This window comes from Sebastes umbrosus, chromosome 8 (assembly GCF_015220745.1).
Source record: "Sebastes umbrosus isolate fSebUmb1 chromosome 8, fSebUmb1.pri, whole genome shotgun sequence".
NCBI lineage: Eukaryota > Metazoa > Chordata > Actinopteri > Perciformes > Sebastidae > Sebastes > Sebastes umbrosus.
Window position 1 is genome coordinate 19,915,500 of NC_051276.1, and position 26,884 is coordinate 19,942,383.

Genomic DNA, 26,884 nt, shown 5'->3' on the forward strand with positions numbered 1-26,884 from the left:
AAATGTGAAGATTTGCTGCTTTTTTTTATTTACCACTAAGTGAATATCTTTGACTTTTGGACTGTTAGTCAGACAAAACAAGCTATGTGAAGACATCACCTTGCACTCTGGGAAATTGTGATGAGCATTTTTCACTATTTTCTGATACTTCATTGATAGACCAAAAACAATGAATCAATCAAAACAGAAAATGAGGTGCAGAAAAAAGGTTTCCGCATGCATCACACAAACTAGCAGGACCACATCGGGCACCAAATGTGATTCATTTTCTGAACTAACTAAAGCTGGTGGGGCGAGGAGGTGTCTGTCATTGGCAGGTGTGGGACTGTAAACAAGACAAATGTGCCTTCCTGTGGCATCTCCATGCTTCATCTTTTTGTCTGATTTTGTTAGATTCCCACTGGCGTTTAGTCCAATTTGATTAGAACAGGGGAAATATGCATTAATATTACTTATTGCACTCAATTCTTTCAGCAACTAAAGGGGCTTTGGGTAGAGAGCTGATTATCAATAGATTTCCTCTGGGAAATACTCACTTGGCATCATTTGATGATGAAGATTTTTCAAGTTACATACGTGTGTATTTCTGTTTGCAAGGCTGAATGTGCCCCTTGTAAGTGTACCTAATCTTTCCACTGAAGACAGTCCAGTTAGTTAGGTAATAGTGGTGCAAGTGGGGTTTTGGTTTGGGCTGGACAGCTAACTGTAGGGAGTTCATCCTTGATAATACTTTGGTGTTTTTATGGACATGTAGGAGCTGGCTAAAGTACATTTTTGTGGCTCTCCTTTGACCAGATTACTGCTGGAAAAAAACATCCAATCCGTAATACATGATTAGCTGATCCAGTCGTGATGCTCTGGATTGGTCCTGTTGTAAATACCAAGAAGAAAATACTGATAAGTTGATAAAATGGTGGTAAAGGGCAACTCCAGGAAACAGTAATGTAAAAAATAAATAAATAAAAACAATACTCTCCTGAGCTGCTCGTGTTAGAAACAGTACTGTTATTGCTCATCTTGGGTTCAATAGAGAGCATCTGTGTAGTGTTTTTTACATGCATCGTTTAATTTGCTTTTTCATTGTGATAGTAATAGCACATGGGAGAAGTTTGCTTTCAGGGCTTTCTGCCAGAAAGGGTTTATTTTAACCCAGACCATGATGTTTTCCTAAACCTAACCAAGTAGGATTGTTGTAGAAGAAGATTTCTAGCAGAAAGCCCTGAAGGCAAACTTCTCCCATTGCATACAGCTCAGACACTGATGATAAGGGGAACGTTGTCTAATATCTTTCTCCGTCTGTTTAGTCTCTACGGTGACTGAAAAGCATATTTTTGTGGTATTATTGAATATCTTAATTTCTGCTATATTTAAGACTACATATAGTGCCATCTGTGTTTCTGTGGAGCCGATCGGTGGCACTTATTGGTCGTTTTCATACTCATAGTAAGATACCCAAATGTTGATGATAATACCCCTACTTCCATTCCCATAGTTTTGGACACTTTCGAAGAATTTAGTTACAGGATACAAAATCAACTGATCTAAGTCATTACTACTTCCACTCAACTCATGTCTTGTCTCTTCAGCGATACCATCTCACATTCCAGTGGTGAACTCCTTTAAATGTCTAGCTGTGGATGTCTTCCCCTCCCTGTACTCCACTACAATTAATCCAGGGCATTTGAGTGGAAGCTGACATGAAAACATGGTCACTTCTCATCTCGAAATTCATTTGGAGGGGCAAGCATCCTCGCCTCAATCTGTCAACCCTGCAGTGTTGCAGACAGGAAGGAGGACTATCTGTCCTCGATTTCAAGATGTATTTTTGGTCAGATGAGACCCCAATGCATCAGTTTCATGGCAATATGAACAGTATCAGACACAATTACTTTAACTAAAGATGATATGAACATAGTTACTGTATTGTACTGTAAACATAATACAGTATATTGCAATTACTTCCTCTACAGTAACTCTCTCTCCAAAAAATTCCATTGTTGTGTACACCAAAGAGCAAACCTGAATCCTATTTATAGCTTTCAGGCTCTGATTTCTAAGTGATCTAATTGGAATATGATGATAAAGTCATTTGCACTCATATTTTTCTCTGCATGTTTCTACACGTCTCACTCACTTTATGTCTGATGAATAACAGATATGTTCGTAGTGACAATAAATCTTAGGTAGTACATTGTGCTTTCAGGATGTTGCTGGAATCAGACTGTGATTTTTGCAGCTTTAAGTTTTAACGAGGGTGACTTGCTGCAAAAAGAGAGCTATAGACTTACAACATGTAGCCATCATCATCATATTTCAGGCTTAGTATTACTTGTTATTATACTCTGCACACTGGATCTGTCAACCCAAAAGAGAACACCAGTCATTTTCACAACGTTCCCACTTTCCGGTAACCGAGGGTCACTTCCACTTCCAGCCAGCTTTCAGTATTGTCCTATTCACACTTGCTCCCCTATATAACCTTTACCCTCTTTCCATCTATCATCTCCATCATCTATCAGATAACCAAGCCCCCTGCCCTGACACTGACAGCATGACATAGCGACTAAGAGTCACAGGTCACAGCAACACCCGGCAATATCCAGACTGCTTAAGCAGGATGTGGAAAGGTGGGCAGGTGTGCAGCGTCAACCCTCGTGACAGTGGGCCAAAAGGTGGGAGAATCTAACTGACACGGCACTGCTTGGGATGGGATAGGGAACAAATTCTTCCTGCTGATAGCGAAGCCTAACTGTGCCAGGTGTCAGGTGTCACCTGGGCTGTGTGTCCATTTAAAGCATTAATATGGAAACCTGCTGCACTCGTATCGGCTTCTCTCTGGAATACATCATTTCCTGTCACTCTGAAACATGATTACACACCGGGGGCGTTTTTTCCACGGATTATTTTGCACGTCAATATATTTTTTCGAACTGTTGCTTTTGTCATGAATACAGACAAAAATAACAATTAATATTCACACAGAACGTGAATATTATGCTTTGTAAAAGCAAAACATTTTGGAACGAGGTCATTTTTCTGAGCTTTCGCACCGCAGATAAAGGCATCAACCAATCATGTTGCACAGAACGGGTTGAGTTGCACCTATATTTATGAAACAACAACACGGAGGCTCCGTAGTCCGACCCAAGACGGCAAACTTTATTGTTCCTTTCAACCTTGACAAAGGCGGTGCAGACCAAATCCATTTCTTACCTTTCACAATAAAATATAATATTCACTGGTGAGTATTTTGCATTTTACAACATATTCTGATACAACGGTTCGTATGATATCTTACGAAAAAGTTATTCCTCCTTTTTTGTCAGTTTTCCTACGAATGTCCAGCAACAGGAGTCAATTTCCGCTCGTTACATGCATACAGTTTTTTCAAAATAAAATTCCGTCTTCACAGGAAACAACGTCCTTAGGTTTAGGCAACACAACTTCTTAGTTAAGCTTAGGAAAAGATCGACTTGGCTAAGGTAACAAAACTACTTAGTTAGGCTTAAGAAAAGATGGACTAAGTTAGGATTAGGCAATAAAACTACTTAGTTAGGTTAAGGAAAAGATCGACTTGGTTAGGATTAGGCAACAAAACTACTTAGTTAGGTTTAGGAAAAGATTGACGACGGCCTCCTGAGCATTATTTTTTGACCCACCCTTCCACACCGACCTCCGCTTACGTTAATTGCACACAAATTGATTTTGTGGGATATACACGGATTACAGTGCATTACTTTTCATAGGTTTAGCTATGAACAGTGTATAAGACCAGCCTGCATTTTCATGTTGTTTGTCCGTCACGCCCCCGGTGTGTAAAGGTCTTAAGAAGTTTTCATACAACCTGGTAACCTTGTTGTCTTATTCACCCTGCATTGAGCTGCTTCTCAAAGTTAGCAAATTGACAGTGCTTGAAGCAAAATGACAGTCTTTTGTGACACTGAAGGCAATCCACCTTGTCACAACACAAACTACACCTACAGTGATATCACCCTCATCCTTTAGTGGGGAGAGGCGTGGCACGACAGACCCCCCACTGTGCCTCACTGCCATCACAGCAAAGAGGCCAGAGAGGATGCAACTGTGCTGAACACTGAGGTGATGAAACATGCTGATGCAGGTGCACAGTGCCAGCAAAGCCAGGACAGGTGGAGCAGAATTCATCGCTGTCTTTCTAACGAAGCCACCCTCGGCTCCATAGTCATCACTGAAGGGCAGCTACTTCCCTTATTTAAGCGACAGACCCCACAGGGTTAAATGTGCTCATTGTCTTTTTGTCTGTGTGTGTACAGTGCATGCTAATTTTCAGTTTGAAGATATGCAAAAACGAGCAGCTAAGACTACACAGCCCCATTAGAAGGAGAAGCCTGTGTGAAATAGTTTTGCAGGTATCACTTGGGGCAATGCAGAAACCGAGTCTCCATATGTTCTGTTTAATTTAAACTTCAGGGCGAGAGTGCGTGAGTGCATGCAGCAGTATATAATTCTTTTTCATTTCTATCACAACTTCTGTCCCTTATCTTCCTCCCAGACAAAAACTTTTAAAGGAGCAGAGATTATTTTTCAATTTCCTACCTTTCCTCTTGGAGAGTATACATTCCCCTGTCCTCATCAACCAACCAGATATCATATATTCCCCGGGTCTCCTTGCAGTTTAGCATTTATAGGCGTGATTACGAATACTTTTGTATGGTTTGGTAATCGAAATGAGAATTATTTTCATAAAACAAGTGTGTAATTACTTATCCGTTTGCCTGTGGTTTCCTCTCAGCGCCACAATCAATTACTCTGCCCCCAGAAATGATAAATAATGAGAAAGCTTGCGGCTAAACAGATTTCCGAGAGCAAATCCGATATTTCACCTTGGAGAGAATAGAGGAAACAGCTAAAGCAAAATGGATGCAGTAATGAGTCCCTTGTTGTATCTTAATATGTCTAGGTACACTGTACTGCTGTTTTACCAGGGCACTGGTACTCGTACACTGCTTGACTAAAGATAAGTGTCCGTACTTTGATTATCATTTTGCTTGATTGTTAGTTAACAGGGCATCTCAAAACTACTAAACGTCAATCCCATTTTTTAAATGTTATGCCCATTTAGAAAGTACTTTACGTTTATACTCCTACACAGATTTTCCAAAATTTCAAAAATCTTTGTGCTTTTACAACCACAAATGTCATCCAGCCTTTACCAAATTTGGTTCATAACACATTAGGATGAAAATGTGTTTCTCGTTTTTTGATATTACATACTTTTTTATTATAACTGGTAGCCTATTGAAGGTGTATTTGACATATACGGCCATATTTCTTGAGCACATGGTGCAAATGCAGCTATATTTAAAGCAGTGCACAACCTCCGGGGTCTGAGAAGTGAAGCCTATGCAGAAGTGCATTAAACTTACATTCTTTCTAATAAAGAAAGTCTGATTGTATAGAAGTCAATGAGAAAATGACCCTATTTCTCACTGGATTTATTACCTCAGCAAACATTGTAAACATGAGTTTATGGTTTCAATCATCATGATGTTCCATTTAGTAAATTATGGTCCCATTTAGAGTCAGATAGACCATAAAGCAGAGTATGCTTTAGGGCGTGGCTACCTTGTGATTGACAGGTCGCTACCACGGCGTTGTCCGGTCTGGGAGTTGTCCGTGTTTTCGTCTTACAACTTTAACCCTTTCACAGTGTGTTTTCAGTTTATGAACGTTGATTGTAATATTTTTGGTGAATAAAAATCTCGTCTGAAATGACATACTATGCCCTACATACCCAATAGGTGTACTATCGTTCAACATACTTTTGTGTGAATAAACAGCAGTATGTATCTTTTTGGACGCACTGAGCGGTAATTTACGTCGTCACTTCCTGAGAGCCTCCTTGCCGGTTGGAGACGTGTAACCATGGTAACCCGTGCCAACCTCATATAACCAAAAATACGGTTTGTAAGAATCAAATAATTTAAAATATACAGTATACTACCCCTAGCAAAGTGAAATCGTATACTTACAATTAAATTGAAGCGTTATTGATGTTAAAGAGCTGTCCGTCAACGTCACTTATGAACGTTACCGTCATCACCGCATTGAATTGTGGGATATTTATGCCGTTGTAATGTCTAGCGTTGCATATTGTAATATTTCACCAGTAATAGTATGCGATTTGCATCCCAATAGGTGACGTCACGGTGACTATGTCCACTTCTTATATACAGTATACAGTCTATGACTTAAATGATGGGTGCACATACTGTATCAACACAGAATTATTTTTGCAAACTTTAATGGCATTTCACCTCTAGGTAACGCAACAAGCTATAAGTAACTTTTATTCACTCTTACTCACTTCAAAGTTTATACTTGTACAAAGCCCTAAAACCACTAATCATTAATCAGTATGAGTGTTTATAACTATAAACATTTAGCAAAATATCAAATGCTCAAATCCAGATGCAACATCTAAACATTTTCTACCACTAAAATAACATTTTTTTTTGAGGATTCTGCAGCTTTGGAGGAAGAACACGCTTTCCGAATGCTTTCTAGATGAATATGCACTTAAATCTGGGACGGCACTTTGCCATCATTTCTCAAAAACTCCAAAGTAATCAAAGCCTGCACGTTTTCATATTTATTCTGGTGCTCTCTCCTTCTTTCAATATATCAAACAAGAGCATTTACAAAAACAAGTGATACACTGCTGATTTCGAGCTAATGGGATTATACAAAAAGCGTGTCTTTCTTGTACCTCCCAGTTATAAAACAAAGAGAGATACATCAGCCAAAAGAAAAAGAAAATGTGCTGTCTTCTGTGTTTATAGATTGCTTTTGGCAAAAAAAAGAAGAAAAAAAAAATAGAAGAGAACATCCTCCGGAAATTTCTGTCAGAACTGGATGAAAGAAAGCGATTGAATTTTCAAGTGACTGTAGCCTGTAGCTCTGGCAGTGGACAGGCGCCGTCTTCCCTGTGTCCCATCACACCTATTGTATAACTTGCTTCCCTGCACTGCATTAACCATTGTAGCAGTGTCTTATAATAAGATCTGCATTGATTTGTAATACCATGAAGGTAATAACCAGTAAATTAAACGGCAGGCTATAGCTCCCCTGATGAGTGTTGGGCTGTTTAATTAGTAAACCAAATAGGAAATCAAACTGAAAGCTAAATCAATAGCTGGGAAAAAATGTTGGGTAATACACTGAGAGTATATGGTTTACCTCACTGGCCCACAACAACCGTCGTATGTCACAAGACAGATAGGCACCCAGTTCATTCAGGACAGTTGACTGCTGGACTGCCAGAGATCGACAGGCTATTTAGAGACCTCTGTTTTTTATCCCAAAGGAACCAAAGGATACATATTTACATCACTTTGACACTCATATGTGTTTCGTTAAGATCAAAACTGTGATACCTGAAGAGATGGAGGCCAGGCGGAACGCGTCAGGGTGTCGGTTTGGCGCCACAGGTTCATACGGAGATGAGTCATCCATGTCTCCACCTGAAACAACAGCAAGGGTGACAAAGATTCATCATCACTTAAGTGGACGACATGACTTCTGAGCAGAGCAGAGCATTTCCAGAAAAAACAAAAAAGAGACAGGAATGCGTTCCAGCTCCAATAAAAACACACAAGAACAGAACGGTAATTCAGTTCATGTCCCTAATGGAAACACTGAGCTTTGAAATTAATGTTTTGGATTAAATGTAACGCTGTTATGATGTAATTTCCCAGTATTGGACTGGCTGACCAAAAATTGACTCCCGCTATGAGCGGTTAGTTACTTTTTTTTTCACATGGAAAACAGGATGTTCATTATGATCGAAACATTTCCTTTTGGAGAGAGTGTTTGTTCCTGCTGTGGTTTGATTTGGGGGAGCAACTGAAGGACTAAAGCACGAGCAATGTGTCTTCCCTGCTAACAATGTGTTGCCAGAGCTGTTTGTAAAAAAAAAAAAAATTAAAATCAAATTAGCACTCAACTGACTGAGTCTCTCCCATGTGCCTGCTTCTCTGTAGGCCCTAATCCCGCATTTAAAATTCATAGCCATTCGGTGTGATTGAGACAAACCCTCCAGTGTGTAATAGCTTTGCATTCTGATCCCAACAGAAACACAGCCAGGGTGTTGTGAGGAAGGTTTGGAGGCCCGCTGCTACAAATGAGAAAATCTAAAACCTGTTGGCACAAGGCTGCGCTGTCTAGAAAACCAATCAGTAGATCCAATCAATAGATATAGTACATTTCGTTTATCAACATCCATCTCGGATGCTTTCCGAAAAGGATGATCTTGTAGCTGCTTTGATAAAAGGTAAGGCTGTTGTGGAAGGTGTGTGTGTGTGTGTGTGTGCAGCCTGGTTGCACGAAAAGGCGTGTGAATGACACGATAATGCGCAAGGCAAAAGCGTGTAATAAGAACGCCGCGTTTGCTTTAGGCGTGTCATTTGTACACCATGTAGTCTGTGCTGTCTGCAATGTAAATGCATCCATGTGAATATGCTACGCTCAGAGCTAGTGATTAAAAAGCGAGAGAGGCTGCTTATGGTGGGTGGGAGGGGAGGTGGATGGGTCCAACAATCACAGGACTGTCAACCAGGAGGCCGGTGTTCAAGGCCGGTGTTTTGTTTAGTAAGTGACATTATTGACGTTTGTGATGTGTTTTCCATTGTTTTCATAGGTATTGTACTTAGTTAACGGACTATTTTATGCCCAACCACAATGTTTTTTCCTGAACGTGGTTTTGTTGCCCTCTGCTGTACCACACCTTCTATGGCAAAACCATAGACTGTATATAAACATGGACGACATAAACAGCTCCCCAAAAGTGAAGCCAAAATGTCTCGATCGCCCCCTGGTGGCTGGCTGCAGTATAGGTCATAAATCCCGCCTTCATGTTAGCAGATGGGACATGGGCCACACTAAAAAGTCAAAGTACACGTCAAATAAACTTTTCCCAAATACAGTTTCTGTCATTTTAGCTAGTTCTTATCACGCTGATGTATGTTCAATAGGGCTGTCAAAGTTAACGCTATAAATTTGTTTTAACGCCACTAATTTCATTAACGCATTTTGCAATTTTTAGGTTGTAGCAAGCTCAGTTTTAAAGCTAGAGTGAAGATACAGGCATCATATGAAACTATAAAACCTAAGGAATCCATAGGTACCAACCATGCCATATGGGTAAATAATGCTCCGCTAAATTTTGGCGAGGAAAAGATTGCATGTCCATTTTCAAAGGGGTCCCTTGACCTCTGACCTCAAGATATGTGAATGAAAATGGGTTCTGTGGGTACCCACGAGTCTCCCCTTTACAGACATGCCCACTCTATGATGATCACATGCAGTTTGGGGAAAGTCATAGTCAAGTCAGCACACTGACAGCTGTTGTTGCCTGTTGGGCTTGAGTTTGCCATGTTATGATTTCAGTATATTTTTTATGCTAAATGCAGTACCTGTAAGGGTTTCTGGACAATATTTGTCATTGTTTTGTGTTGATATCCAATAATAAATGTATGTATACATTTGCATAAAGTAGCATATCTGCCCACTCCCATGTTTATAATCCCTAAACCTAATCCCAGATCAAATGTACGTTGAAGGGCCCTGAATATCTTCTTCTGTGATTGTAATCTTTAAATGTATGTATCCCTGTTTCTTGTCTTTGTCCTTTCTGTGATGTTGCAAATGGAGCTGCTGTGATGCAAAACAAATTTCAGACCTGTCTGACAATAAAGTATTATTGTATCATCGTATCGTATCGTATAAGAGTATTAAATACTGTACTTGACAAATCTCCCTTTAAGGTACATTTTGAACAGATAAAAAAATGTGCGATCAATTTGCCATTAATCAGTATTAACTATTGACAAACATGTGAGTAATCGCGATTAAATATTTTAATAGATCGACAGCCTTAATGTTCAAGTATTCATTTTTCTGATAAGTTTGGTTTTAATTAGTAATTTGATGCTATAAAAAGGGGGTGAGATGTTATGATTGGCAGCTGTGAGTCTCTCTCTGTGACAAGCTGCCGCCATGCTCGGCTCGTAACTGGTTCGGGCAGGTGACCTTGATACCGCGGCTCCACTGCCCGATCACTACTGCGCAGACTGGCTCCAAATGATGTCAAAATCTCAAGATGGCACTTCCCGTATCCAGCAACGTATTGACTTAATTTCTGTGCAGTGGGAGGAAGTGGAGAAGCGTCGTTCATCTTTATATACAGTCTATAGGCAAAACATGACACTGACACACTATCCTCTGGTGGACAGGCGGGTCTATTACATGCTTTTGCGTGATACCGGGTCAGTGCGTGTGCGTGTGTGTGCCTGTGTTTACCAGTACATACAGTGTCATTCATGTATCTTGTGAACAAGAGTCAGAAATCAGAATTAAAAAGAAATGCGTTGATACTAAAAGTTGAAACTTAAAATCAAAGGAGCAGGAAGATGTAAAATGTACACGTACACTGGCACAAGGTAAAAAGGAATGACTAAAGTTAGATAATTAAGTGAAAAGGGAATTACTAAAGGGAATTTTCTATCACAATTTGCAGAGTAAAGAAAACCAACCTCAGACTTGAGTCACTTGGGTCATTGCTTTACGTCCAGCTCTACATCTCCCCTTTCAATCAATACTGACAATCATAACAAGATGGAGCGGCTCAGCTGGCCATTCTCTGAGCACATAGCTATTGACATCTGGCGCAGTTGAGGATTGTACGTGTGTTTGAGAAAGAGAGAAAGAGCAGAGGAGAGTCACGCCGGAGACACAAAGGCGAGAAAAGAAAAGACAGGACAAAGACGGAGAAAGGAGAAAGGAGGAACACATAAAGGGTGACAGAGAGACTTAGAGAAGATGACCTAAATCCTCCAAGTTTTGAGTATGGGCCTTTCGTGTTTGCCTTTTTGTCGGCGTATTGAAAGATATGTCGGCACATAAACTTATTTGAAAGTGTATCTCCGTCTTTTTTTCCCCCCTAGTTGCCTTTGCATCACCCACATCTCCGTTCATGTTATATTTCTGTCAAGAGAGAGGGACTGGAGATGCTGCCGGACTCGACATCTCTCAGTGTGTCTAATTACAACAATTACCTTCAAAAGCTATAGTGCTTTAGAAGCCTTTCAGGGGCTCAAGACTAGCACTTACTCGGCAAACAACCACCTTAACCCTCTTTCCATGTCAGCAGAAGACACAGTTGTGTATTTCAAAAAAAGAGGCAACAGAAAAGTATTCTTCCACTCACCGAGAACATGTTGTGCTGTATGGAGCTACATTGGAATAAAGGATTTGCCAAAAGCAAAACAAATGAGGTTGCTTAGCATTTTTGTCCGGGGCAGCTCCTTACAGTGCATTGAAGCTTCAGTGCACAATCACCCCGAGATCAAACAGTGTTAAGGCACATTACGTTTCATGACTGTACAGTGTGCACTGTGGCGATCCTATAAAACATTAATGTCAAGCCACAACAGCAGCTGTACTTAATGAATATTAAAAGCTTATTTACATGGATGTTACAAGCCGTGCTGAATCATAAAACCGCAAAACACACTATAATCACACACACCCTCAGGATGTGAAAACCCCCACAGCAGGAAGCCTTGTTGTACTTTGAAAAAAAAAAAAGTGCTCTTTGACAGTCATCCTGGACCCAATTATGCATTCATAATAGAGAATTCTTCCCAGCTGTTTGGTGATAGGATGTTTTTAGCCACAGGGCAGCAACTTATCGCTGTAATTAAGCCTCCGTTTGACTTCATTTGCTCTGACAGTGTGGAGCATGACCGGCACACAGCTCAGACAGACATGCAGGCCTTTTAGTTACAGCAAGAAAAGAATACTGCTTAAGTGGATCCACAGTCCTCTCCTTTGCCATAAGGGGTTTTATGAAGCCGTTAGGCGCCATCACTCATCCTTTTCATATGCATTATCAATGAAGCTAAACTCCTGGGGTGATGGAAACTGTCCTATGGATTCTTTAGCGACTTTCTTGGCATACCCTTCATGGCTGGAAGCCAAGTCAATTTTAATAACTGTCATTCACCTTGTTTTGTTTTTTCAAAAGGTTCCCTGTACTGATTTTGTTCCTGTTTAATATTGATTTATATATTTTTGCTGCAGGCAATGATGGTTAATGACTAAATAGCAATATTACTTCTTATTTAAATAACAATATATTGCAAAACTACTTCTGTTCTTATATTAATCACACACACAAAGAAAGTTTAGCACAGCCGGAGCAGCCTGGAGCACAGCCGGAGGTCCTCTGCAGAGCCCTGCTGGTTGTTGCACGAACTCGGCTGGTAACAAAAGGTGACCGAGCCTTCGCTGTCAGAGCTCCCAAAAGTCTGCAAATGAGCTGTCAGCGGAGATCGGGCCAGCCAGAACACTTTCAAAGCACACTTGTACTCTATAGAAGTGTATGAGAAGGAACATTGGCATATGGGAGTTCACATATTTATTACATTAAGATAAATGCATTAATCTTTCCTTTCAACTTCCTCCCATACTGTAGTGGGCTCATTTCAACAAAGAAAAGATAAAGTAAAATGCATCTTTCTTCGAGGTGTGCTTAACAGAACAGAAGTTAAAGCATAAATTTCTTTACCGGCTCCAGCGTTTGAAGTGCTATTGACATTTTAAACTCAATTCCAAACCATACAAATAGAATATTGGATTAGCTCAGAATAATATTTCAAGTCACAATTCCAATCCAACGCGGCGTGGCGGGCAAACACAGCTGAGGAAATGAGTGCTGGAATTTTCAGCCATCCCTGTGGCTATGCGAATGTAATGTTAATATGAATAGTTACACACTCGCTTACCTAAATCAGCATTTTAATACCAGGTGCCAGGTGCTAAATGTTGAATATGGTGTAAATCCTGCAAAACTTCAGTTAAAAACGGCTATCATCTTTATGGCGTAGCAGCGTATTGGGGAGAACATTAAAAACAGGCAGCCCAATAGATCAGACTCTCCTCACCATTTTACATTTTATATCAATATGAGGGAATTGAAAACTCCATAATTTTGGTACATTTACAACATCTTAAATAGACGATATTAAGCAACTATACTGTAAACATGATTAGTGCTGCTGTTCTGTATTGGTAACTGAAGGATAACAACCCAGATGATTAATCTAAATAGGGATGCACTGATGAGACAGTCCTGATAGCAATACCTGGGCTTTGGGTATCGATCCGATCCGATACCAGTCTTTAATTAATAAGATGTATGCCTCACTGTGTGGAAAGAGACTGGCATCATTCCTTTATGTGTAAGGCAACATCAGGTTTGACATTGCTTTCCTGTTTTTTGTTAAACAAAATGTAACAAATAAATACATAGATGACATTTTGTGAATTGTTATTTATTATTAAAATGATAAATTGTTCACCAGCAACTTGGCAAAAAAAATCTTCAAAATTAACAGGAAATACAATTCAAGTGTAAACCGTTTTAATGCAGCAAAACAAATTGGTCAAAACTTAAACAGGAATTCAAATTCAAGTATATACTATACAGTATATAATAGTATATAAACATAAAATTGAATTGAATAGATCGGCCCCATTGTCACGATACCCAATCGAGCTATTTGAGTTGGTATCAGCCCGATATCCGATCTGGTACCGGTGCATCCCTGAATCTAAATATATAAAAATGTGTGCTTGTGCTTTGAAAATCTTGGCTGATTTCTTATTCCAATAATCCGCTTCAATTAAGATGCAGAGAGTGAGAGACAGAGAGATAGAGAGAGACAGAGAGAGAGAGACAGAGAGAGAGAGAGAGAGAGAAGTAACCATGCTGCGCTGACAGCCGCCGGGCCTGGTAGTTGACTTCTGCGACGCACATTCATTCAGCACCGCTGTGAACCTTCCTGCCAGCAGTGAGTCTTAATGCCCACATCATGACAGTATTCACTGAGCAGAATGGGCCGTCACTCACTCTCCCCTCTGATAGAGAGGCCCGAGAACTCACTCCGCTATAAAAGGCTAATCTAAACCCCCGTTACCTGGCCCTCATTTCAGCCGCACTGTCACACTCCATACAGCCTCGTAGTGAATGGGAGTCATCTCGGCCACTTCACCTTATGGCGTGGAAAATCATTAGACAGATTTACGACGACAAACAGTGCCCGTTTTATCATCATATTTCACTGATCCTTTTCACGTTTTGGGATGGGAGATAAAAGGAGGGATGAAAAGGGCGAGGAGGTGGGGGGGGGAGCTCTGAGAGGACCTTATTGATCACATCCAGAAGCTATCGACAGGTCCCTTCCTCTGATGATGAAGTAGCCACCTAGCGAGTGCCGGCTGGGTTCCCAGCGGTGGGAGGGAGGGAGAGCAGAGAGGACATATTCAGCATGCAGGAGCCTGCTTCCCTATCCCCTGACATGCGGGGCAGGCTGGAAAAATGTTCTGCTTATGACAGTGGATGGCTAAGGTAATGGCCGGTGACTGCTACCATTGCTCATAGTAATGATGGTTTCACCCAGGAATACTGTGTACCTTTGTAACTCCCCCTCCTCTATGGTTTCCCCCCATGATTCTCCTCTTTCTTCCTCTCGCTCTTTCATTCTTTGGTTTTCTCTGTCTCTCTCTTAAATTTTCTTCCCCCTCTCATCATTTATCCACCGTCCTCTCCTCACCTCCTCTCCTCACCTCCTGTCCTCGCTCTCGCTCTTTCCATTTCTCTTCCTCCCTGCCTCAGTCTATCACGATGCTGCAGCAGAGCATTTTCACACTGTCCGTTTCATGTAACTTCCCGCAGCATTACTCGGGCCAACTCGTAGTATTAGCATGATGCGGTGACATATTCAGAGGGTGACCTTTTGCAACGCTGACATTCTTAAAAATGGAGAATATAAATCATGACACTAAATTGTCTGGTATTCTCGCCGTCGTCGCATGTAAAAGATACAGTCTTCTCTCACAATGAACTGGAAAAGATTGGAGTGGAGCACATGGTGGAGTTCTCCTTTCTCTCTCTCTCTCTCTGCGGTGAAAGTTGGCTGAGCTAATTAAACTGCTCTGAAAGGTCCCCCACAAAAAGATCTTCGATTCTTACTTGGAGAGACCCGGGCTGTGGTTTCATAGCTGAGGCTATGAAATAATGTATGTTAGAGGTGTGGAACTTATCGTTTAAATTACTAATTCTCCTGCAATCCTGCAAGGCTATATCCACATGAGGCCCAGGGCACAATTGAAAGGGAACCGCAGCCGCCTATACAATATCCCTGTGTGTATCAGCCAATGTTTCTTTCTTAGTAATTACTTCTTTTATAGATTCAAACTGCTAGACCTTATTGCCTCACACCAACTCGGGCCCATTCAGAGCAGAAACCACCCATTATTCATCAAAGACGGCTCCATTGACGCGCTGAAATCAGCTGCCATTTTCCGTTAGAAAACACAATTAACAGGTCACCATTAGCACCATTACTGACGGCTCAAAGACTGGCATTATAACAGCCTTTAGTATGGGGTTTTTAAGCCAGTCAGGGCGATACAGTACAGCCTAAAGGCAGGCAATAAGTGTAGCGATCAAGAAGAAAATCTAACCCCACTTCATAGCTGTGGAGTCACACATCAGTATATAATGTCTTTCTAAATTTAAATTCTACAGGAATATAGCTGCCACCACCTGCTTAAATGAGCTGGTACTTCAAGGAGACACGTCAAGCAACACTCAATGACGGTGTTGAGTCACGCTGTTGTCACACTGTTAAGTGTTTTTCTCAGCAGCAATGCATTGTTTCATCACACAAATTGTCAAACACCTTTCAAAGTTTCAGGCCTCTCGCTGGACTTATGTAACTGTAGACACTCACGCTGCTCCTAAGTGTCTGGGCCTTGTTTGCTCTAACTAATTCAATTTGCAGTTACATCTCACGGACACACCGCAGCACGACGGCCTTTCCACCTGGGCGTTTTTTTATGGTGAGTCTGGTTTGTCTTGGCTTAAGATAGATTGCCTTTCTGTCTCAGGGTAGACTCTTCAGTTTGCTTTCAAATGTTCAGTTATCACACTGAAGGAGAAGCGAACTCCCACAAGAAAGAGAGGCGCATGCCGCTCAGTTTATCACAATGGTTGAAAGCCTGTGGCATGAATAATATCTACTTTAATCTGGATTTAAATTTGATAGCACTGAGCTGCAGAAAACCTTACACCATTACACCTACTGACGTCACAACACCTGAGTGGCGGGAACAAATGGTGCTGATGGTGTTCTGGTTTAGCGATGATTAATACACACCTCACAGCCATTCTGTCCTTCATCGTTTTGAACCATTGTTTAATGTCCTTCCATAGCAATCGGGCCATTAATTACCTCAACTATAAATGAAAATTGAAATGAAAGTAAGATATAAAACTTTTAAATTTGCAATCAAAATAAAACTGAACTATTTTCTATTTATTTTCTATTGAATTGGAGTAATAACCATGACTTCAGAGAGAAGGACAAATGGCAGCTTTTTTTGCCTTTTGTTATTTTTATATTTTATTGGCACTTATTAACACTTACCAACCCTAACTTCACCTTTGACCATAATTGTTTCCAGACTGGAAGTGTTTAATTTCTGCATCTGCTCGTAGGCAACTTGCAACATTAAAATACTATGACAAGAGAATACTTGTAAAAATGTAATTTTAAAACTGCATGTCTGCCTGTCTTGAGCCTTTTGTTTAGTCCGTATGTATCATTATTATCATATATATATTTTTTTTATTCCAAACCTCCCCCCCAGTGTTTAATTACAAATATTATAACAAGATTAATTAAAGCTGCAAGCAGTGATGATCAGGCCCTCGCACCTTTGCGCACGTCAGGGGTTTTGGTGGGACACCGGTCGAAGCAAATGTGCATTTCCGTGACCATCGGACACTGCACTGCACAAGTTAGATATTATTTCCTTGCACCACTTCCTGTGTCCACTATGTGGCGCTAGAGAACATGCGCTAAACATGCATTACGTTGCTCTACATCAAGTGTAGGCCACACAACATAAATTTCATGTAAATCATATGTTTGTCACATAACGCTGACTTCCTGTTGCCAGTAGGTGGCGCTATGACTTTGAGTCAATATTGCCTTTTAGATGTCCTCAGGCCCGGACTGCTATGAAGTAGGTTAACTTTGGGGCAGATTTGACCAAGTACAACAGTTTGTTGTTTATTGGTGAATCGTAAATTCTCCGCCATGTCACGGCAACACCGTTTTATGAAAGTTCAAACTTTTAATAACTTTTCATCACAAAGGTCGTTAGATTGTACTGACCAAATCTGAAGTAAATTGGGTGAAATCTGTAGGAGGAGTTTGTTAAAGTACAGAGCCTGGAAATGGCCAAAAATACGAAAAATTCACACAAAATTTAAAATAGCCGACTTTCTGTTGGGTTTAGAGCATGGCCCCAAGAGACTTTAAAATGAATTAGATTAAAAAAATTATGAGTGATCATTTAGTTCTTACTGTTGCTTTAGTTTACGGTGCTTATGCAACCATTTTGCATCTGAATGACATAAACCTCAGTGGAATGAGAAAGAGACGAACCGGCAAAGTAATGAATTTAAAGACAGATGTAGATCTTTCAAGGTTGTTTTGAATCTTCGAATGACTGATATTCTTTACATGACTTAAAGCACTGCCCCCGAACTGATTCACATGGTGAGTACTTCTGTGTGTTACGGTCTTTTAGTTGATAAAGTATTTAATATAAATCCTAATTGTGGATATGGTGGTCCAAGCTCAGCTGTATGTTTTTTTACATTCTTAAAGCCAACACAGTAAAATCTTAAACTCATTGGCTCTGCCAAAAAAAAAGAAAGAACATAAAAGCCCTTTATAGTTCTAAGGTTATTAAAATTAACATTTGATTTTTCCTGTTTACTGTGTTTGTCCCCATTCATGATTATTCATGTTAACAGGTGCACTTTGTATCTAACAGATTCACTTGGTTCTGCATTAGAAATGAAGAGTATTAGTTGATAACCTTGCCTGAGGCTGTGGAGTATCTGTGTGCCGTTCGCGTAGGGCTGATCTGGGAGCAGCATTGTTTCAAATCCCAGTCCATCCTTGGTCAACATCACTTTTCTCTTTGCGGACACAATGGTTTAGCCCTCAAGCTCACAGGCCAACTCCCTGCCCCTGGTCAACATGGGTCATCATAAGAAACAACCTAACTTATACTGTAGCAGGGGCCTGATTTCTAGATGGCTTTCTACCCTTTATAATGGCCTTAGGTTGCAGCAAAATGGTCATACAGTATGTGCAACGTGGCTAAATATGTTTGTCCTAAAGGCACCAGACATTACTTTTCATATAGAGTTTATCACATTAGTAAAAAATAACACAATCTTCTGTGTGTCGTTTAGTCATCCTTGTCCTTTCACCTTCTCCAGCTCTACTCCTCTTCTTTTAATCCTTAGTTCTCTCTCACATACTCTTGTGTTCTTCATCTCTCCACATTAGCGTGAGTAAAATAAGACATTCAAAGCCACATTACGCATTATCTAACCCAACAACTACATCCAAACCTTCCTGATTTGTCCACAAATGCTTTTTAAAGTGGTTTAGCACCATTTGGAGAGGGTGCGTTGGGACTCGGCCCTTTCGTGTTTGTTTCCAGAGATGGATGTTGTACATAGATTGTTTCCAGTTAACAAAAGCCTGCTTGACTGCACAATGGATCGTGATTAGATTAAAGCGGCACTATAAGAGCTTTTCGTTTGTGTTAAAGTGAGTTTTTATCTCTGAGGGCGACAGGGCCAAAACAGGACAGTGCTGAGAGGCGTTTATTCGTAAAAAGAAACACGAGCTCTGTGAAGGGCACGCTGCGGGCGCAGGAGGTCTCTATCCCTGACTAGCTAGACAACTTGCATGATGCGTTCAAACAAACGCTTTGACTGGTGCGAGTTTGTTTGTTGGGGAAAGAGAGTGAGAAAGAGATACGGAGGGGAGAGCAGAAAAGATCATTACAAAGGGGAAAGAGTTAGAAAAGGAGAGAGAGAGAGACAGGGAGGGAGACAGGAGGCCTGGGGAGCATCCATGTCATTACATTTCCCTTGAACTCGTGTCAGGGACCCTCTGCTGCCATCAGTCTGATGAAGTGTAGCTGGTGCTATGAGCAGTCAGCCCGGCGAGTCACTTCACGGATCACAACACAAAAGCCCAGAACGCTCAGAGCTCGGAGACTTTGCAGCGCTTCCACCACCATTACCCCACGTGTCAAAACAGCTGAGCACATTATGTCCTCCATGTTTACATGGCATGACACTTGACATCAGTCGCACAGACTTCAGCCACGTGCACAAGCGTGGAGAAATGTCACTCTCGGGTTAAGGCCCCCCTTTAGCCCAATCCCCAGCGCACGGCATCTCTAGCAGCTCTGGATCAAGAGTCAAGTCAGTTCAGGAATCCACTTTATGCACTCTAAATGTAAAAACCAGAAGGTCTCAATGTTACAACAAGAGTGCTGTTTTACGTCTCGCATAAGTGGACACATAAGGGCCACTGAGCTATACGATTGTAACCTAATTACATGGTAATATGGAACACTTTAGGTGAAAACCAATAAGTCCACCATAACAGGCCTACCTAATGTAATCCCATTATAGCTCCATTACCTTCGAGAGGGTGAGGAAAGTAGGAAAGCATATATTTTTCATCAGGGGCTTCTGGGTATCTCTATAAGAGGGCATCAGGGAATAGGGCATCAACAATGGGTGTGGTGCGCATCCTTCTCGTGTTTGCCCGGAAGGAAAGTACGCGGCTACTTGAGATCGGAACATTCATTTAAAATAAATGTCGTAATGCTAAAGAAGTCATTCATATCATTAGAGGTGTGTTGCACAACCAAAGACAGACTGCAGCAATGCACGTACATCTTCTTGTGTGCATTCTTGTACATGACCATGAAGCTCATATAGAGACCTGCTCTTCAGCAACAAAAGCATTGAACACGTTGCAAGCTGAATTCACGGGCAGAGAGGGAATACAGAAACAAATGACACTGACCGTTCATAATAAGCTGACTGGTGAAAGAAGAAGAAGAAGAAGTGCTAATTCCACGTGAATAAATCTGTAGTTTTACAAAGAAACTGCATGACTTAAAGAGGTGTTATATTATATTAACGGCTCTGAAATTGCACCGCAGTTAAACATGATGTGATGTGAGCTTTGTGAGACAGAGACTCGTAAAAAAAACTCCTACCTTCAGTGAGTCCCATGTGGATGGTCCAGTAGTTTTGCAGACACTGCAGCTCCTTCTTCATGCCCCTCTTGCAGCGGCAGTCATACAGAGGACTGACCAGCAGCACTTCCAAGGCGGCCTGGCACTCCCTGTTGTTGTCCAGCATGGCTTCCTTCTCCTTGCCCACAAGGCACTGGCGCATCACCCGGTACCGAGAGCTGCAGTGAGGGTTCTGGTTGCACATGTCACTCGCCTGGATGCAGTCCACCCATTCTGGCTGAGCTCCGGGCCCGGACCCGGCGCCCGGAGATCCTGGAGAGCCATCGGCCAGGGATACGGACAAAGATGAGGGTCCATCCCAGGAACTCGCTGCCTCATCTGGGTGGGGACGACAAGACACAAGAGGGGGCTCAGAAATTGCAAATGAATGTGTGAGGGATTTTGTGTTTGTGTGTGTACATGTGTTTGTGTGTGTGTAAGTGCAAGCTCATATGGTAAACCTGTTTTCATTTTTGTTTTGTTGACGTGGGACCCACAAACAGGTTTGATGGCCTAGCTCATGCCCATACATGCCAATGCATCTTTTAGCAAAAGACAGTGACACGGTTCACACGAGTCTTATCGTCTCTTATCTCTACATGGTGTCTCGTTATATCTCATTTAATTAACCGTCAGTGATTTACCTGTGCTTATCTGCACTCACTTTAGTGCGTCTAAAGCCTCCAAAAACGAGTTACACTGCAGCTTTCAGTTTCCTATTAAATGTAATTAAAGGAAGACTTGATCATTGGAGTGTGTCTAATTATCTCACCTTAAAAAAAAAAAGTGAACTACGCTTAATTCACATCTAGGTAACCAGAAAATTACAGCTTGCAGTGAGTAAACAGGGATCCACAGGAGCAGAGACTCAGAGTATTTGACAGGAGTCAAGATTCAAATGCGCCTTCAGACCCAAAAGTAGAGACAGCAGCTCTGGTGAAATGACAAGAGAGACCCCTTGTGGTGATGTTGAGCATTGAGCTCAGAGAGGAGGGAGTATACTGCATCAGTATGAGAGAGCAAGAGTAACATGAAGTTCAAATATTTCACCAGTCAGATGGGTTTAACTGAAGTGCCTTTCATTTGTGGACGACACTTAACAGTATAATGGTAAGTGTGCTAATGATGATGATGGTGATGATGGATTTTCTAATATTCAACCAAGCACAAGTGTGTCAACTGGGGAAAAAAAAAACCTTAGAGATGTTCCCTTTTTACTGACTAAAAGCTGTTATAATAATGATCTCTGTATCCCAGCTATGGAAGCTGTGTTTTTTTTAATGGATCCAATATAAGTGATTCATAGACCAACTTGGGTTTTGTAGCTGCGGGTTACAATTAAACATAATCAAATCATCCAGCTATATAACATGAACGCCCATCAGTATTTCACCCCACATAATAATATATATTTAAAAAAATGAAAAAAAAAACAAAAAAAAAAAAAACAGAATGAACCCCCTCAAACAACTCCTGAATGAAAAAAAGTGGACACACAACCAGAAAGAAAATGCAATAATAATTTGCAATAATTATTTACTGAGCCACACACAATTTACATTTGCTCATGTTATTTCCATATTTCACTTCTCACCTAAGAGCAGGAGGAAGATGTAGACGCACATCCACACAGTGACAGACTTCATGTTGGAAGAGAGAGATGAGTTAAGGTCCAACACGACTAATATTTCCACCTTGTGAAAAGGTTTAATTCCCCTCTCCGGATCCTTGACCCAGGCGTATAGGCAGGCTATAAGTGTAAAAAAAAAATAATAAAATGAAAAAATCCTCGTTAAAGACGCACCTCCGAAAAAATCCCAATAATAATCCACGATTTTGTTCTCTTTTTTTTGAATAATAGATTATAACCACGACACAGAAAAACAAATCCTCTGATATTGGGGAAAAATAAAAAATGCCAATCAATCAATCAGTCAATCCATGAAAGCAGTTTTCTCTGGTTCCGTCTGCGCTGCGTTCATACCGACAAACTACTGAGACTTGATCTCTTCTCCGCATTATAGGGGGCTCACACTGCCCGCTCTCCAACTGCCCCCTGGAGACAAATTGTGCCTAAAACATTCCTTAAACTGGCGTAAAATGATCTGTCAGCTATGCCGATATCTCTAACGAGGTGGAAGAACTCATCTGAAAGTGCTGCAAATCGCTGACTGGCTTGTTTTTCCTTCTTCTCCACCACCAACTGACTGGCTCCCCTCAAAAAAAAAACCAAGCTGCGCGCTCCTCTGGAGGGAGTGAACGCTTCTTTTGCACTGACTACTGCATGTGTGTGTCGAGGCATTACGGCACTTTATAAAGAGGGAGAGTTGATGTGAGCCGGCAGAGGGCGCTGCTGGCAGAGGGTGGGAAAAAAAACAAAAACGTGGGGTATTAATAAATGTTGCCTTATAGGGAAAAAATATATAAAGATAATGCTGTAATGTCCATGCAGGGAGCTGGAGATGCACCTGCACTGTTAAGAATTTCCCAGTAAAATAACAGTAAAGAACTGGCAGCAGGGATGCCTTTATGTTACTGTAAAATTAACATTATTATACTGTCGCTGAAATTTACAGCTTTGTACTGTTAATGAAAAATACAGTTGTTTTTTTTTATTAATTTCACAGTATTTTACAGTTAATTTACTGTTTAAAGATACATTATATAGCTGTTTTTCCACCTTTCTTTTACATTATCTTACTGATTTGTTTTAATGCACTATTTAGGTTGTATTTTTTACATACAACATTATTTTTTGCCTAGATGAATAGACTTAGCAGGTTACAGACATAGGAATAGTCACATTAAATACAATTAAAGGCACTTTGTTAGGAAAAAGGCTATACTAGACTTGTTGACACTTTTCCCAAAATGTCTGTCTATAGCTGGCTACAAGCACAGAATGCAAACCATAACAACATGTGAGTGAAGAACAGAGCTAATTCACTGATTTTACAATCATGTACAATGTACAAGCCTCACATGTGCAGATCAGGTCCCAGAATTAAATGAAACTGTTACTGATGATACTTTAGACAGTTGATCAGCAGTAAAGTGCTGTTTTTTTAAGAATGCATTATAGTTCAGTTAAAAAACGGCCTATGAGCGTAATTTAACAGGTTTTCTTTTGTATTAACAGTAAAGCACTGTTTTTAGCAATAACGGGTTAATACTGTTGAAATCCTGCTGTAAATTAACAGCAATTGTTTACAGTGTGTGAAATTACAGTGACCTCACTAGTTGAGCCTGTTTGGTATTTCCTCCATCTCCTGGGGGTATTGCCACAGGAATCCTATACATTTTGTGATACAATTTCTTGTGATTCATGTGTAATATACTTCTTACTGTCTCTTTCATAGTCTTCTCAAAGAGATATACACATCAAGGATTAGGAATTAGGAAGCAATAATAAGTGTGTTGGCTACTTGAACTCATGGCAAGAATATCCAGCACACATGCAGGGCCGGTTCTAGCCCTTTTGGCGCCCTATAGGCAAAATTTGGATTTGGAGCCCCGTAAATGTCCGTAAACCGCAGGATTTTTATTTTACATAAATAACTGTATTTATTATAATATGAATACACAATAGGTCCCTGATATTGTTGGTGTGAGAAAGAGCGTTACAGGGGTGAAAGGTGGATTTCTTTCTTTGGCACCCACCGTTTTTTTTGTTTTTTTTAGAGGGCGACCAGCGCCCCCCCCACCGACCCCAGATGTTGGCGCCCTAAGCAACCGCCTATATGGCCTGTGCCGTAAGCCGGCCCTGCCAAAACATGTAGTGAATCTTTTATTCAAGTATTCAGCAAGGCCAATCCACTTTTCGCTGCATTACGGCCTCATTCTCATAGACATTTGCAAATGATTTTTAGCGACAGGGTTCAAGAGTGGACTCTCAACAATGATGATGAAAATGCCATCATTCATTTCAGCGATACCCCAACACTTCACGTGACATCTGTGTTTCCTCTGATTGAAAGAAAGATGGGGCACAATGCCTCGCATTGTATTTGCGCTCGGAGGAAATAAAGCCCACAACCCACAGAATCTGCCCATTTTTCAAAGTGGCTTCGCATTAAACAGAATGACTTTGCTGTGCATCATCGCTTAAATAGTGCCTGGAATGTCATAAATCTTTACAGATCTTGAAAACAAAGTCTCTATTTAGAAGCACTGACAGTGACAAAGTGCAAGGCCACTGGCTCATAATGATGTTTGACTGTCAGCCCAGGCTTCCATCCAAGAGGGAGAAGAGCTCGCCGCTATAATGGCAAAAAATCAGCCTCATTCTGCCTATATTGGCCTGGGCTTATTCTCGTCTCTTCCCCCCAGATTCTGAAGTCCCTGTCATTATGAGGACACTGAGAAGCATCATCCTCCGCCCTGAATGTATCCTGCATCTGTACTGCGTTAGTGCCGCAGTGCCTATTCTTCAGTTGTTTGCAAGAATGCATATTTCAACACAGAATTGGCAACCTTGTGGCTTTCGAGCAACTATTTCCAAAACCAGACCAATTTCCTTCTTTCATTTTAGCAGACAAAGAAGGAATTTAGTTATTCAAGTCACACTGAAGAGTAGTTGCATAAACTGTATAAAGTTTACAGTTGCTCCAGCAGAAGGCTCAGGAGGAAGATGATATTTCTAATAAGACGAATAAAAGGCCTGAAATCAAAAGAGAAACATTAGCTGCATTCACGGTGAATAAATCAGCTACATTTGCATTGTGGCTTCTTATTCGGGCATCACATTATTTCCATCCATGATTGTGCAATATGGATAAATCCCTTCCTTGCTTTTTTTTTTTTTTTTTCTTGAGCCAGGCTGTCAGGTCCACGGTGGGACATTATTCTTGTTGACATTGCACGATTCACCCCCTCCATGGGCATTTAATTGCTCCATTCTGACTTCATGAAGCATCTGCAGTCTTTTTTTTCGTGTAATTAGAGAGAGCCCACAGAGAAACACGCACACACACACATGCATGGCTTTCATAAATAAGCATATACTTATGTGCCGCTTGCACACGCACGCGGATGCACATAATCTGTACGTCAGATAGCCGTGCTCCCACATGATGGCTCCAGACCGTGAAGATAGGGAATGACAAATCTGGATATGGAAGACATTGTTCTTACTATTGAGGGAAATCAGCGGCTGCCTCTGAGAAGTGTGTCTAATATGGTGAATATAGATGATGCCATTATGAATTCATAGGATATGAAATAATGATACAGATAGCAGTCAAAGTTAAGGCTCTGTGCAATAACTTGTGCTTAGTGAGACAGCAGGGGGGTCTGAGAGTGAGCTCATACATACTCTAATGGGTCAAACAGGAGCTTAGACAGTCTGAAACTGTCACCTTGAAAGTAGGACAGACAAACTTGCATACAAATGTTGTGTATGCAAGTTTATTTGTGTTACAGTGTTAAGTTAGTGTGCTTGGCCATCATTCAAACTCAGGTGAATCTGACACATTTAGCCGTCGAGGTGTTAACCACCTAGAACATTGAATGAACCATTGATCCCAGGGCTTAACGTCTCACCCAATTAACACTTTAAATTAAAAAGGTGTGCGGCGACATTGATAAGGGTTTGCTTCGCCTCACAGGTTTGCGGAAAAACAAAGTAGAGCTGGAGATATATCTGAGGGCAAAGGTCGCCGTATCTCTCTCTGCCGGTCATGCTCCTCACCGAGAGTACTAATGAACCTGAGCATACAGTATGTGCACACACGGCAGCACACACGGAGGTTAAGCATGACCGATTAGATTAGGAATTACGGGCTAATTACTGTGTATCTTGAGAGACCTGTACAGCATGCTTATTAGGAGCAGAGCGAGGAACATGACAAAACATAAGTGGTGTTAATTCCCAGTATTGAATTAATTACATTAAATTAAATTAACAACAGTACACTATATAGCTCTATTCCCTCCTGTTTTATTCAGTTCACCGTGAGGGAAGCTAAAGATGAAACCTCTGCCTGTGTGTACTGTACAGTCATGAATTATTGACGGTTGGGACTGCAAAATATCTTTAAAACTTCCCAACTGTAACTCTTGACTGAAAGTCTATTTTGAAGTATTAAAAAAAGGCAAAAAATATATATATTTGGGTCATAATATATTTGAAACCTCTCAGCCGATTAGAGCCGGTATCAGGTGCAGAGCCTGAAGTCAGTTCAGATCAATCTGGTCAAATCAATGTGAGAGGGAAAATAGCCGATGAAATGAGCATCAGTGAAGTCAATTGTGGAGACGGTGGAGTGACAAGTGCCGCTGTAGGCTACTTCACATTCTGGGTAGGGTTTAATCTACATTGTTCTGTTGGGCTCACAGTTTAATACAATGAAACAACAAACTGCAAAGTCCTACATGTCAGTGTTTGTGTGTATGTCAACTTTGTTTTGAGCGTATAAACAGCGCTACTTTCTGATGTGACCTCTGCCAGACTCTCTGGAGACTATCGACCATTTGGATCCATTTGTTTTCCAGGCATTTCAGACATTGTCCATTTCTATCACATTACTTTGACAGAAATTGAATTTCCTCTGATGCATTTTTATGTATCCTAAGTGCTGTTCTGTTCTCGCTGGGGGTATAGCGTTTCCAGTGGCGTGATGATGCAAAAACACTTTGGGTTTCAACAAAA

The 26,884-nt window shown here is 41.0% G+C and overlaps 1 protein-coding gene across 1 annotated transcript in view; it reads right to left on the reverse strand.

Annotated features, from left to right (window-relative positions):
* The window catches only part of LOC119493329 (GDNF family receptor alpha-2-like), a 53,562-nt gene extending 31,040 nt beyond the window's left edge, over positions 1-22,522 (reverse strand). Inside the window, exons 1-3 of the mRNA XM_037778521.1 lie at positions 21,830-22,522; positions 20,218-20,574; positions 7,416-7,502 (exon numbers count right to left, since the gene is read on the reverse strand). Coding sequence (XP_037634449.1) covers positions 7,416-7,502; positions 20,218-20,574; positions 21,830-21,881 — 496 coding nt within the window. The 5' untranslated portion in view covers positions 21,882-22,522. The remainder of the gene's footprint in view (positions 1-7,415; positions 7,503-20,217; positions 20,575-21,829) is intronic.
* Positions 22,523-26,884: the final 4,362 nt, after the last annotated feature.